Below are 15,026 nucleotides of genomic sequence, written 5' to 3'. Positions count from 1 at the left end.
GCCACGCGGCGAGGTGGCGAAACTAGAAAGAACCAAAACTTGTACCGTTATAGGTAACTTCTTATATCAAAGGAGGTAATAAAAATCTATTTGGCGATGCGAAGCGATGGTATTCATCGCTTCTGATCGGTCTAATATTTGTCTTTCATGAAATGTAATTATATAAATATCAGGTCTTACTTTTAAGACACAGTGTAGTGTAAATTGTTAAAAGAAGATGGCCTTCTGTTACTAGCATCGACGTATTACTAGTGGAGCTAGTACTAGACGCCGCTGATTAGAATAATATATGGATAGAAAAAAGAGAGATTTGCATAAAAATCATTGTTTCTAACGATTATGCGACTATAAATGAAATTAGTAATACGCGTCGCATGAAGTCACTTAATAGCAAACCGTTGCCTGATTATTTCTTAATTTTATTTAATTTTATTCAAGGTAATTTTTGAAGCATTATGTAAAGAAAATTACTTGCCTATGCAAGTATATACGAATCTATATCCGTATTTGGATACCCAAAAATACCTACACGAATTGTAAAAGTCTTTTCTGATATTAGACGTTTAATGGCGTCAAAAAACCTATAACATCTAACAAACCTACTCTCGTATATAGAACTGTTCTGTCGATATGAACTTTTCAAACTTTTTCTACATTTAAAATGTGAACAAACATTTAGTAATTAAAAGAGGTTTATAGATTTTACTCTTATAAAAACTAATAAACTGACCTTTAAGTCTTAAAGGTTTGTGTTCATATTCAACAATAATGGATGGATGGAACAACGGCTCTTCAACCCACTTAGGTCTAGGAGGTTCATTTATAATATTAGTGTTATCATGCAGAACTCTATCTTGTATGTGTCTGCTATTTTGCATAACCATGTCATGATCCTGGATGCCTCTATTACCATATGTACCTCTATTGTCTGGTACATTTCTAATATCCTGCATGTTCCTATTATCAATCATTGGTTGGAGATCCATCAGTGGTCTTGGTTGAGTTACATTGTCTTGTAGTGGAATATCACTTTTTTGACCTATCCCAGGAGGACCATATTGATTATGTCTGTCATAATACTGATCTTGAAAGGGTCGTTCATTTCTATCATCAAATGACCTATTTTGATGTGAAGAAATATCTGTTCTTTGATCTGCGTAATTTGTGTCTTGGTTATGTTGAATTGGGTAATTGGAATCTGGTCTATTATATGGCATCTGTCTCTCATTGACCTGTTGGTTAAAATTACCAGTGTTCCTGTTCCACTGATTATTAGAAATTATATTTTGACTATTTACATTATGAGAATTTGTATTTTGATTACCAACTATACTTTGATCTCTAACTAATGATAGTATATTCATAATTTTTTCATCTCCAAGTATATTATTTATTCCTTTTGATATAGTGGAGTAATCAGGTGCCTTTATTTGCTGTCTTTGTACTGGTTCATCAGTGATATCGATCACTTCATGTGATTGTGGTTGTACTTTTTCTTTTTCAGGTACCAAATCTAACCCTGGTATACCAGCATTGGAACTACTTGAAGGCAAGAATGCAGAATTATCTACTTCATTACGATAATTATCATTATTTTCAGGATAATCATCAATATTATTTCTAAACTCAGCATTATTGCGAGAATAATCATCATTGCCAGAATAATCATCATTAGCAGAATAATTATCATTACCCGAGTAGTTATTACCAGAATAGTCATCACCAGGGTAGTTATCATTGCCAGAATAATTATCTGCCTCATACTGGTATCTGTCTTGTAAATTTATATTTCTGTTCGCATTTCTATTATATCCAGATGGAGGAGGTTTGTTGTATGCATTATAAGTATTATTTGCATTTCCTTGATCAGAGTAATTTTGAACTAACCTATTATTATAATCTTGTTTAGGTGCATTGCTTTGATTAAAGTTATTTTTGCCAGTGTTCTGCAATGGAGGTGGTACTACAGTAGATGTATTAACTGTAGCAGCAGTATTGGCTGCAGTTGGATCCTGGCCAAGCAGTTTAGCTTTCTTTTGAATCATCTGTTGCCGACGCTCCATAAGTTGTGCCCGGCATGCTTCAAACTTCTGCTGATACTCTTTGTATGCATCCTTGTCTGGATGGTTCAAATTCTCTTGCTTCCATTTCTCAATCTGTTCTTCCCATTTCTGAAATTGAATGTCAAAAAGCCTCTGCTCCTCTGCAAGCTTTTTTAAAGCTTCAGTGTCAACTGCAGTCTGCTGCTCAGTCTTTTCTGTACCATACCATTGTTTATTATTACCTGTTCCTGAATTGGCGCTATTATTGCTGGTGGGCCCTGCATTGTTGTTATTTGGTGCAGGTACTGGACTTGGTTGGGTTTTCTGTGCATAGAGTGGTTGGTTGTTCTCATGAGGTGGAGGCGGTGGTGGTTTTTCTGGTGGTGGTGGTGCAGGCGGTGGAGCAGCAGCAGGTGGCAATGGGGGCATGAATGCACCCATAGACTGCATGGCTTGCATTTGCTGTTCATACTGTAATATATAAAATAATATGAATCAATGAATGTATCTGTCTTTAACACTTTAATCTACATTTTTTATTTTAGCAAATTTTGAAAAAGGGTGAATGCAATAGGTCTATGTTGATCACAGTGTTTCAGGTCTGAGTACCTGACAGTAGCCCAAATGCCCAATAAAAAAAATATGGCACAAGGTAGAAATAACTAGGAAGACATAGCTCGGTAGTTACAATCTTAATTGGACAATCAATTCATTAGGTTTAATTTATAAGTTATCTTATTAAAACATATTTTTTTCTGTGTCCATCTGCAACAATCAGTCAAAGACTATAAATAGATGTCCAATAGAATCATTGTATTCTCAGACAGTCTTGATTAGTCATTGGGTTCCAGTAACCTAAGCCTTTTAAGGTGTAGGTTGTCGGAGACCATTTAATGAATAAGTGAGACATATTAATCACATAATAACGATCATAACACATTCAGTGTGTACAAAACTAATAATTTCAAGGCTTAATTTATGGCTAGAATCAAGTCACTAATGTCAAGAGACCATATTCATAGCAAATAATTTATAGGGTGGGCACTCCCAGAGTGATAAAAGCACTGATATCCAATGTTACAATTACAGACCATTCTCCTCAGTTTACTTTAACACTATTGCTACGACTTGGATAAAAATTGGCAAAAAGATAGCTTGTATCCTAATAATAAACCTACCACGACAAAATTTGTGCTACAATGAAGTTTTATTGTAGTACAAATTTGTTTATGTGATGCCGGTTTAATGTTGTTTTGAACAGGACTGACCTTCTCTCCGTATTGACTTTGCCATTGTGCATATTGCTGCTGCCACTGGGCCCATTGCTGCCAATTCTGTTGTTGCATTGCTGACCATTGATCAGGGGTATAGGATCCCATGTTCATATTGGGCATATTGCCCTGGACAGGAATACCTGGATTCCATGGTCCAGCTGGTGGCATTTGCCATGACATGTTGAATTACTGTTAAAAACACTTGGAAATCAATTTATAAGTACATATGTATCGTCATAAATTTGAACATGACATGTCATACAATTATTGACATATTAGATTGTCGGCCATTTTGTTATGGCGGACCAAAAACAGCGTGCAAAGCCAAAGCAAATGCGTTATCGCTATTGGAGAATATGTATATTAGTGCCGGGCTAATATCGATACAAGTCGGGTTTTAAAATTACAACATTTTAATGTAATTATAACATTATTGTTTTTCTCCGTGCAAAAATATTAATCTTTTGAACTAAAATGTTATTTTCATCTATCTGTATGTATAATTCTTGTGTATCTAGGGATATAGGCAGGCGACAAGCAAACACTGAGTTTAGTTGCACACTGGTATATTCTTCAAACGAGACTTAGCGCAGCCACCTATAATCATTTAAAGCTACCCATATACATCACAATTATATACTACAGAATTTATTCATTCAAAAAAATATGATGACATTACGGAAATCTGAAAAATAACGGATTGACCGTAAGAAATTGTTTATAGCGATTACACTGCCAACAAAGTATATAAAGATTCTGTATTGCCTTTTGTTAGTTATTTATATTTATTTTGTATTTTTTCTTATTATTCATATTATGTACTTAATTCTTGTATCAGCGTCAAGCTACGTTGTAAGCTAAGGTATAAATACCGAAGATGGGTTATGGCAATACTCTCGTTACATTATTCTTACTATTATAATTTACAAAGCCATAACATGGCAGATAAATAAGTAATAAAACAACGTAATTTTTTATATCCACATGTTAATTTACTCGGTGTGCTTCGAGCGCCCTCTTTTGTGTTTTTTGATTCACTGGTATTATTATGCTATTGTATGCATGCCTATGATGCTTCTTGCAAAATTATAGTAAATTATTATCGGAATGGCAACTCTATATATTCAATACTCTAGTCAATACGCACGAGCTACATAATCTAATGTACACATGCGACGATTACCACTTATGATCAGATACATAAACTTAAAAAAAAAGAATCTATAATGCAAAATGTACCTATATAAAAAATTTCAAATGTTTCACAAATTCTTAAGTTACATGAAGTGGTTTATTGTAGTTAGTATATTCTAGCTTTTGTGGTAAGTTATTTAAATTATATAATACCCACCTATGAGGGCTCAGACACAGTTCCCGAGGGTAGTTACCCCCGGAGTGACATCGGGTCAAAGGAATTCGCTCCGAAACCCCAACCTTCACCTGCCTGGAGGTACGGAAGACTTGTGTCTGTCAAGTGCCGTGTTATCTTTTACCAATATAAAAAAATATTATACTCGTTATTTATTTGATCGACCATATTAAAAGAACAATAAGAGCATGATTTATCACTCAGTATGCATTTTAATAAGTGTCTTTATCCCTTATAGAGCAGTACAGAAAATATTCTTTAATATTGATTAAAGTATTCTTTATAAACTAAGAATTTTTATTTTACTTGTCTTATCTTTGTTTATAGAATTAATTTCTTTTATATATATGTTTGTTGTAAATTTGTAACAGGAAACAAATATCGATATCGATATCGATGTACGATATTAAATTGACACCTCATGAACATCACTAAACTGACGCCATTTTTGCGTAGAATTGAATATTGCACTCTGTCATTTTTAAATAATCATTTTATTTTATTGTAAACATATTTATTTTTCAAAATAAGTAAGGAATATTTTGAATGCATGTAAATGAGACATTCCATAATATCTATTGGTGACGCCATAAGTTGTGAAATAGTGAAATACTAGTGTGCGCGGGAAATGTAACCATATCTAATGTTCCCCCCTTCTATTGAACAGTTATATAGTGATTAACAGCAAAATATTTAGGCGTCATGATGATATCTCAAAGAGTTCGTGAGTCTAGAAGATCTAGGCTACCAAAAATGTCTAAAAATATCGAAAGATTGTATAGAGAAGGAAAATGTCGTGAATGTGCAGTTGTTGTGACTCGCATGGACTTTGCCAGGATACTAGGAAAATTTACCAAAGTAAAAATTCAGTATGAAAGCAACTCTACTCCCAAAACGAAAAAGCTCGAGGTAACATCTCCAAACTCTAATAAAAGATTGAAAAGCAATGAGAATGGTATGGTGCTAATTCATAGGACTGCATACAATCAGCATCCTGTTAAAGAACTTTTAAGCCCTAAAAAGGTTAGAATTAATGAAACGCCCGTTTCGAAACAATCAAGTAACGTATTAAAGGAGAATAATAGACTAAAGAAAACACCAGTAGTTAAGGACAGAAATTCCAACCTAAATATATATCCATATAATGGCCAAAAAAGAAAAAATACATCACAATTTAAACAATATGGTATAATATTTGTAGACCCTTCAAATAATAATAGTAAAAAAGAGAAGAATCATGTAACATTGTCAGCACTGCTGCCAACCATCAACAAGAACATTCTTCCATCAGAGGAATGGTGCATAGAATATTTACCAAAGCCTGAGGAACCAACAGATGACAAAGTGTATGATAGAATAGCCGCTGAGCTTGAGGATCTCATGTACAATGAGACACCCGAAGTTAAACAGGATAAAAAGTCAGGTCTTAATAATAATAAAGTTGATGACTTTCCTTCTATAATGGACATTCTTAATGACAATTCAAGTGACAATGATAAACAGAGTGACCAAAGCAGTTCTGTAGAATTTAAGTCAAGCTTAGAGTCTAGTGATGTGGAAGCTATGCTTTTAGGCAAAACGGATCCTAAATTGCAGAAATCTACACCTATGGAGGTAGATACAGCAGATATGAGTAATTTAATTGAAGATGTAGCCCAGTTAAATGCTATTCATGATACAGATAACTCTGAAAATAATACAAAAGATAACCTGGAGCCAGCTATAGCGCCACAAGCTCCGGTTATAGATGAGATTGAAAATCCACATAGTCCTTCAATACTGGATGAAGCTTTGCAAAAGGGAATTGAAGAGCATTTACCAGTGGTTTGTGAGGAGCCAGAACCACTAAATACAAGTAAAACAGACACTGACAATTCCGATAATAAAACTACAGTGAACTCAGATGATGTTCCACAGACATCAAAAACAAATAAAGAACTAGATGGTGTACAGGAAAAGCAAATTAAAGTAGAAAATGTGAGTGATAAGAAAAATAAACCAGAAAATGGTTTATTGCCTAAAGTTGATGTTACTCATGCTATATTTAAAAAGAGTATAAATGGAACATGTTCCAAATCAGTTACTTGTCCTAAAAACCTAAAGTATGTTATTGAATTAGATGGCAAAGCTGTTGAATTTTTAGGTGCACCAAAATTTATATCAAGTTTAGAGGATCTCCAAGTGTTGCTGCAAATTGTTAATGACACTGAACTAAACAGTCCATATGTTTTATATTAGCAGAATAATCTATTGAGAATTTGGTTATAACAATAATTTACATTATTATGAATTTTGTAAATAATTGATATATTTGTGTTTATACATACTTTGTATACTTCTTGCATAATATCAAAATTCCTGTATACTTATTATTTATATCACAAAGATAATTAAAATATTAATTTGTTTAACCATCATGAAAAATCTAGTATTAAAGACTAAATCTGTTATTATAGTTAAGGTATAATTTATCACATACAGTAAGCATATTTTCAACAGAAATTCAGATTATATTACCTCATGGTAATAGTAGTATAGGCAGATTTTTTCTGTATTACTCGTTAAAATCATTAGTACAGCCAAAACATTCTACTTCATGATGGAATAAATGTAATGCTTATAGGCATTTTATTTTATACTGCAATATATTTAAACACTAGATAATCTGCTTATTTACCTCCTCTTATTACCAGAAAATGCCTAGCTGTGTCATTCCAACTAATAGTTATAAATGATTGAAAATGCTATATGGAAATATTGTTATTTATGTAAATTTGTAGTCTCTAAATCTAAAATATATGTAAAATAGGCTGAAAATTCAAAATTGTGGTAGACCTACCAATTTTCTACATTTATAACATCATATTTCAATTCAAATGACTGTAAATGCATTAAATAACATTTATTATTGCTACATTGTGAAAAACAGCACTTTCAAACAATGGTTATACTCTAATTGATGCCATATTTTTTTACTCTATGTATGTGGATTAGATGCAGAGGAAACTAGCGGATAAATCTAGTTTTTATTTTCTGAAACAATTCTAAAATTGACTATTTTGTATAGACTGACCAAAACATCAGAAAAAAAGTAGTGTCACAGGTACTACACCTACAGTTATATTTTCATTGTTTTTTTCTTCAAATGGATTTTTTTTCCAATATTTATAAATACAGAAATAAAAATTATGCTGTATTATATTTTTTTTGTATTCTGCATGGTAATTTACCGCTTTCTTGTCTATTGGCAAAGTTTTAGTTTTAATTGTATACTTCAAAACTTGTAGGGTATATGTATATTTATCTATTTCATATTTTTAATTGCATAACATACATGGTATAGTTGGTGTTTCCATTCTATTTACATAATAAATTTGACGTCTAAAATTTAATTTTAGTTATAATGGCAACATTTCGATTACCTAATTGAAATGTAAGGCTATATTCACACTGCGAAGTTTCTGCGTGCGTTTTATACTGTAAATTAATTTTATCATTTATGTGTAATTTTTATCATACCGTATTATGCGTTGAAAAAGCGCGATGAATATATTTTAAATTAAAAAAATTTTACTAATTATTTTTTACAGTAACATGAATTTCAGTAGAACTTCAAGAAAAATGGCCACTATCATCCTACACATATAAATATTAATATTTCTTGCAATTCGACGGGAAATACTTTCAAGGGGAATAATACTAATCGCAACCGACGTACAGGTATAGTCCCAATTACTGCTTATCGTTGCACCAGACAGCATAATGATGTAGTACAGACGTCCAATCATGCAGGGATACCACACTCCTATTTTAACTTTTTATTATACCTGTTTACGATGCGACATCTTGGCGCAGTTTCACGTCTCGTTTTCACGCAGCGATGAATACGCGTATTCTTGCGTGTAATGTACTAAGATTCTTTCAAATTCGAAAAGTGCTTATAATCATCTGCTCGACACTAAATGTCATTGTAAAGGCTTTCATTCGTTATCATTAAATTGGCAAGTGTTACAGATCTCAGTCTCCTAAACGTGACTACTATTGTTGGTGTAACACCATACCCCACGCGCCTCGTGATACCAAACCAAAATTTATAACGGCCGCTGAGAGTAGCATTATTATGTAACTTGGATTATTTTAATTCGGCTAAAATGTAATTTAAAGGCTGTTACACACGACCGAAATTTTTTCATTTAAATAATAGCAGTCGGAATAAATTTTAGAATCATTATCAGTTGTATCTCATTTTAATTAGATTTACTAATTAAAATTTGAATCTATATTAGAAAGTTTGATAAAACAAATTACAAGAAGTATAACTGAAACTGACCCAACATAAACCGAGTCTGGCAAGTATTGCCAGTTTTTAAAATTATGCTATTCCAATTTTAATTTTAAAAATTTAATCTAAATCGACTACTTAGAATACGCCACTTCTCAACCAGAGTATTTTAAGACATCCGTATTCGGCAAATTTGCGTAAATAAAACTTGCGTAATACTGACAGTTATACAATATCAATACTCGTGTACACATGCGCGATAACCGATTATACGATATGAGCAATTAATATATTACTATTATTAGGATTGATGCCTTTCTTGTTTGATGTCTAATATAATAATGTTGCGCCGGTAGTAAAGTAGATGAAACAAAAGAAAATAACATACGGCGAAATCCATTTTACTTACGAAGGTTATGTTATTGTGGAAGTAAAAAATATTTTAGATTGTAGTGTGAATGAATATTGTATCTTTAATTTTCTTACTATTATATAAAACTTGCATAACTTAATTTTTTAGTCTTAGAATAGTTATAGGTACCTACTTACAGAAACTTCACTGTTTAATTAATTATTAGGCACTTAGTTATTTAAGTCTAAGAGTATATAATAATATAACGATTACCAATAATTTATTCAAAATTGGTTTGTTTAAGATATCAAAATGTTTATTTTGGGCTTTAGATAATGAATAAGCGATACCTTCTATAATTTGTTTCTTGCTAAGAATACATTATTTAATTAAATGTAAAACCTTGATGGTTTGTATACCAGTTGTTTTATTTAATAATTTTTTATTTACAGATACAAATATTTATATTCTTTATCAGAAGCATTGAATTTTGTAGGGTAACTGGTTTGTGTGCCCTCCTTTGTAACTGATATAGTGGCAACATCACATGCAGCTCCAATAATTTGATGCATTGGGTAGTTCTTCTGTGTCATTAAAAACGTTGCCAGAGCTCCTACGAATGCATCCCCAGCCCCCTAGAAATATTTGTTTCAATTATTTATGATTTTTATTACACAATATTAGGGAGGAATCAAATTTTACGTACCGTGGTGTCAATAGGAGTCACAGGGTTGCATAATACGTGTATTGGTGTTGGTTCATGTTTTGATGAATATACAGCTCCCTTTTCACCTAATGTAATAATAACAATTTCACAGCCGGTTTCTAACAGTTTCATCAAAGCAATAGTAGCATTTCTGTAACATATGCCCCATTAAAAATACCACTGCAATTATGACGAATAGTCGACAATGAAACTATAGTGGAATAAAATCACACTTACGAAATATCAACATCAAGATTTGTAAGAATGGACGCCTCAGATTCATTTACACATAATATTGAACAGTAAGGTAGTATTTCTTCAATATCTTTTCGAGCTGGTGCTGCATTTAATATTTTTATCTAAAAATAGGTAATAACAATATAACAAAATGTATTACTTCTGAATTCATTACTATTATCTACACAACAGAGACTTACTCCTTTGTTCAATTTAAATGCTTCTAATGTAGTTTCAAACGGCGTCTCTAATTGGCCAATGAGGACATCTGCGTTCGTTATAAGATCAGCGGACTTTTCTACGTCCAATTTACTTAAATGACCATTGGAACCGGGTACAATGACTATTTGATTTTCCCCACTTTCTGCCACTGATATTTGAGCTATGCCTGTAGTTATATTAGGAGTTATATGAGCATTAGTCACATCAACTCCAAGATCCTTAAGGTGTTGTTTATATTGATCACCCCATGGATCATCTCCTGTCAAGCAAAATAAAAGGTACACATAAGATGTATGAATAAACGAGTGTTCGCAGTATTACAACATATAAAACACCTAGCTATAAAGCCAAGCCACCATACTAATATTAAACGAACAGGAAAAAGAACATTTTAGGCTGTAGTACCTACAAGTAATTAGATTTTTGGGGAAGTAAATTAGCTGTTGACAATAAAAAAAATATAAATAATTATTTAGAAAATAGAAGATACGAACAAAATCACACTTTCTAGTTAAATTATAATTATACATTATTTTATATAAATTTAAGACATAATTAACGACTCGCGCCTGCTTCGCACGGGTGCATTACAAATATTTAAATTTCTCGTTTTGTTTCATACTGTATAATGAATGTATTATATATATATATAGTATACATATGGAGCTTTCTCTTGAATCATTCTAGCAATAGATATTGCTGAAAACTGCAGTAAAATTCGTTGCGTAATTAAAAAGATATAAATGAACAGACAACGGCGGCGGCGCGGCGGCGTCGTTGTTATAAATTATGTGAAGATTTGCCAGTCCCTAATCTATCCGTCTCACTCTCACCAACATGCACGTTAAAATAACACTAGTATGAACGAAGGTTAACAATAGTGCGGTGACAAATGCGGTACAATCTCGTTCATAATACAACGAAGAATAATAAGATATTTGGGGGGAAAGTTAGTCATATTTCATGAAATATACATATTAAATATTAAAGTAGTAATTTAGAACATATAAGATATTTTTATAAAATTATTTTGTAATATCTGTGATAGCTATGTAAAATTGTAGTAGTATAATATCTGTACTACTAAAGAAAGTTCTACGCGTATTTGCTTACCGACAGGGTAGTAAACTATTACTTTTTTACAACACTACTGTGTGAAATAACCTTTACATTTGATACAAATATAAAATACTCGTTACGGTATATTTTCTGCGACTAAATCTATTTTGTTATTTATTTAAAAGCAATTAGCCAAAAATTAATCAGTAGAGATAATGATTAAGAAAGTGATTTTAACCTAGCCTGCATATCATGAATGTATTTCCACCCAATTTTGCGGCCGCTACGCACTGATTTGCACCTTTACCACCATAGCTCGTTATAAATTTAGTGCCAATAAGGGTTTCACCAGGTTTCGGGAGCCTGGGAGCATAACTGAAAAATAAAAATGTCAATTATGTAATCATACGTATACCTACGTCCTAGTTATTCATTGTGATAAAGTTACCAAGAAATATACATACGTTGTAAAGTCTACACTGCATGATCCTAATACCACTATTTTGGGTAGTAACTCGCTTTCACGGTTCATGTTAGTTACTTTTTATTAATGACGTGACTGCGAATTTGATAAATATAACCTGTCTACGCTTTTATAGTATTAAAACTCACTGAACGTATTTATTTGGTCAAAATTAATAAAGCACATTTAACGCGTTTGACTTAAATAATTTTTTAATTGTATTTGTTTTGATCGATGGTTGTTTTACTTTTTGTGATGACATTTCATTTCAGATAAGATAACCTTTACGTTTCATTTCCATATTTATAAAAAAACAACATTGTATTTTTTTATTTATACTTACGTCAGTAAATCATAGAGAACATTTTGTTACTAGAAAATAAACAGAAGTAGATATTAGGCCGTTAGTATACAGTCGGTTAGTCATTAGGTTGCCTGAGTAAGAGTAATATTCAGATGGAATCCGATTTGCTCATCTTCAAAGAGGGCGGAACTTTGTGTAATCGGCCAACCTAACCCGACTGTATATTAGCACCCTCAGACTCGCTCAGTAGTAATCGACTAATGCTGTATCTCATTTAGTCAGATGTATTGACAGAATTTGAAACAATATTTATTGAGTTTTAATAAAAACAATATCTGAGAATATACGTATTACACGCACTTTAATCAATAGTTAAGAGTCAAAACAATGCGTCTGTGTGTAAGGTGCTTGTTACACTTGCCTTATATTTCGGATAAGAATTGAACAGCACGACGCCGTTCAATTGGTGAATTAGGTACAACATCCGGTGCTACGGGCCTTAGAAATAAACACGAACAGATTCTTATTGGAAATGTGCGGCCAGGATTATATAAAATATTTTCTTATTTTAAAAATGATAATACTACCTTTAATATATGACCATTAATGCACCGTGCGTATCTACAGCACCGGATTAGGTTTAGTCTGATAGCCTATCCTATGAAATTCCCAAAAAACTAAGCATATATTGGTTTAGTTTAGGGGGAGTGGGTTGGGGTATGTATGAGGCTAGAGATAGAAGAAGGGCATCTAAATTTGCCATTGATGTTCAACCTTCGAAGTGGAAGGCTATTTAGCAACAGAAATAGGTGAGATAAAGGTTCCTATGAAGAAGACCACTAAATGTACCTCAGTACTCAGTATTTATCTAATAAAAAACAAATTTGAACATCTAAATTAATTTATTTCTTACATCTACTTCAATACTAAAATATTATTAAAAAATTAACTTTGGGCAGGGCTTTCTGCAGCATTCTCTTTTTCTTTATCAATAGTTGCTTCTCCTTTGCCAATTTTATCAGCCATCTCCGCATATTTGGATTGTCTATAGTCATATTTGGCTGCATCGAGCAGTACATTCTGGATCAAAAGCTTATTGTTAGACTGTTTATTACGAAGTGCTGGATATGGGTTCCCTTTTAATTCCAGAACAACTTTTTCAATATTACGAGTGTACTCAGGTCGGGGTGCCTTCAACAAGTTTGTATAGCAAGTGCCGAATTCCTCATATCTAGGTACGAGAACTTTAAAAAGTTTGTGCACAAGTTCCTTTTCTAGCAGCCAGTAATCTGCAATATCCATTGTTGGTTTATGACAGTCTCCATGTCGAATTGCTTCTGATATAAGCTGAAAAATACAGAAGTACATTATATTTTAAATTTAGAACTATAATTGGATAGACTAGACACAAACATTTAAACATGAGCACATTTTAAATTTAGAATCACATTAGATAGACTAGAGATAACATTTTTAATTTACTGGCCTTTGGCTATTTGCTAAAAACATCATCTGTGAAGGATAGTATAAATAACTGGTAGAGAAAATACATTCCTGGGCTGAAAAAGTGTTTTATGGGGTGCAATGCTATGTGTCTGAATGAGAACACAAGAAGGTAGAGTAAAAAAAGTTTGAGCTCAAACTTTTTTTAGAACTGAGAGTAGATTTGACTTATCTTAAATATCTGTAAGACCTAAATGAATATTAATATTCTTTATTTTGGTATTAGACCAGCAAACCATATGGTTTTGCTGGTCTAATATCCTTTGATATCAAAGGCATAAAAACAATTGGCATGAATGAAAGTCTGTAAGTGTCATGGTTCAGTGGTTCACTACCCTGACTTACATTGGATGCGAGTACAAATCTAGCAGATAAAAAATAAAACTGTTAATAATTGTGACTACCTGGTGAAGGCAACATGAGAACTAAACTAAAATTTAATCAAAAAAACATTGATAAGTTCAACCCCAGTCATCTTAGATTCAAATATACTTAGCAAAATGTTAGTCAAATATTGTGTTCATCATAGTGAACAGAATATTTGACTAACACAAAATTTGTTTATAATTGATAATGTCTTTGACTATTCTATCAGGGACAAGATATTCCATGTTTTTTCTAGACAAAATATAGTGGAGTACATATCATAGTAGGGTAAATATCCTTAACAAATTAAGTTGTTAAAGTAAATGTTGTTGCTATTTTTGTTTACCATACTGGTCAAACTTGGCATTGGCGGAGTCAGTAAGGATGTAGAGCTTTTGTGGTAATTAGCAATAAATAATATAAGAATGATTTGCCTTGTAATAAATATAATTATTGTCATTACCCGTTCTGCATACTGCCGGGCCTCATCGGCTCTGTTATGATTTAGTTCGATTCTCTCGTATTTGATTAAACCGGTTACGGTTTTACGCAATTTATCTATTCTTCCTTCTGGACCTTTTGGATTCCTGAGCCTGCGACGTTCTGGATGTACAGGAAATCGAAGTTTGGAAACTAATTTTGTAACATCAGCTTGATTCATGTTTAAAATATCAATTGAGTCTTAGTTATAAATTATATTTAATTTGCTAATTTCATTCATAGAAATTTAAAAGACAAGACAGAAATAAATTAAGAAATGTTTTTATTTTAGGTTATATTTTTTTTTAAATTTATTTTCTTATTTGTACCACAGATCAAAAATACCTGAAAGAAAAAAAACAAAAAG

The 15,026-nt window shown here is 32.2% G+C and overlaps 4 protein-coding genes across 6 annotated transcripts in view; 1 reads left to right on the top strand and 3 right to left on the bottom strand.

The window, feature by feature from the left end:
• The window catches only part of LOC131853716 (putative uncharacterized protein DDB_G0282133), a 38,818-nt gene extending 35,186 nt beyond the window's left edge, over positions 1-3,632 (bottom strand). For all 3 annotated transcript variants that reach the window (XM_059204915.1, XM_059204759.1, XM_059204838.1), the window contains exons 1-2: positions 3,311-3,632; positions 731-2,513 (exon numbers count right to left, since the gene is read on the bottom strand). In XM_059204915.1, coding sequence (XP_059060898.1) covers positions 731-2,513; positions 3,311-3,496 — 1,969 coding nt within the window. In that variant the 5' untranslated portion in view covers positions 3,497-3,632. The remainder of the gene's footprint in view (positions 1-730; positions 2,514-3,310) is intronic.
• Positions 3,633-5,135: 1,503 nt separating this feature from the next.
• On the top strand, positions 5,136-6,926 carry LOC131855441 (uncharacterized). The gene has a single exon (XM_059206718.1). It carries the CDS (start codon positions 5,388-5,390, stop codon positions 6,921-6,923), a length of 1,536 nt encoding a protein of 511 aa, XP_059062701.1. The 5' UTR covers positions 5,136-5,387; the 3' UTR covers positions 6,924-6,926.
• Positions 6,927-9,611: 2,685 nt separating this feature from the next.
• Positions 9,612-12,295, bottom strand: LOC131855451 (ribokinase-like). Its single transcript, XM_059206729.1, has 6 exons — positions 12,008-12,295; positions 11,782-11,918; positions 10,463-10,743; positions 10,263-10,384; positions 10,026-10,176; positions 9,612-9,954 (listed from the first exon to the last, which is right to left on the bottom strand). The coding sequence occupies exons 1-6, from the start codon at positions 12,073-12,075 to the stop codon at positions 9,766-9,768; spliced, it is 948 nt and encodes a 315-aa protein (XP_059062712.1). The 5' UTR covers positions 12,076-12,295; the 3' UTR covers positions 9,612-9,765.
• Positions 12,296-13,196: 901 nt separating this feature from the next.
• Positions 13,197-14,979, bottom strand: LOC131855515 (large ribosomal subunit protein bL17m). The gene is made up of 2 exons (XM_059206792.1): positions 14,643-14,979; positions 13,197-13,657 (listed from the first exon to the last, which is right to left on the bottom strand). Exons 1-2 carry the CDS (start codon positions 14,838-14,840, stop codon positions 13,256-13,258), a joined length of 600 nt encoding a protein of 199 aa, XP_059062775.1. The 5' UTR covers positions 14,841-14,979; the 3' UTR covers positions 13,197-13,255.
• Between the last annotated feature and the right edge of the window lie 47 nt (positions 14,980-15,026).

The sequence above is a fragment of the Achroia grisella genome, unplaced genomic scaffold (assembly GCF_030625045.1).
Source record: "Achroia grisella isolate CSIRO2021 unplaced genomic scaffold, CSIRO_AGI_Agris_v1 utg1062, whole genome shotgun sequence".
In the NCBI taxonomy this organism is placed as follows: domain Eukaryota; kingdom Metazoa; phylum Arthropoda; class Insecta; order Lepidoptera; family Pyralidae; genus Achroia; species Achroia grisella.
Note: the sequence above shows the minus strand (reverse complement) of the source record. Positions and strands in the feature narration are given on the sequence as shown.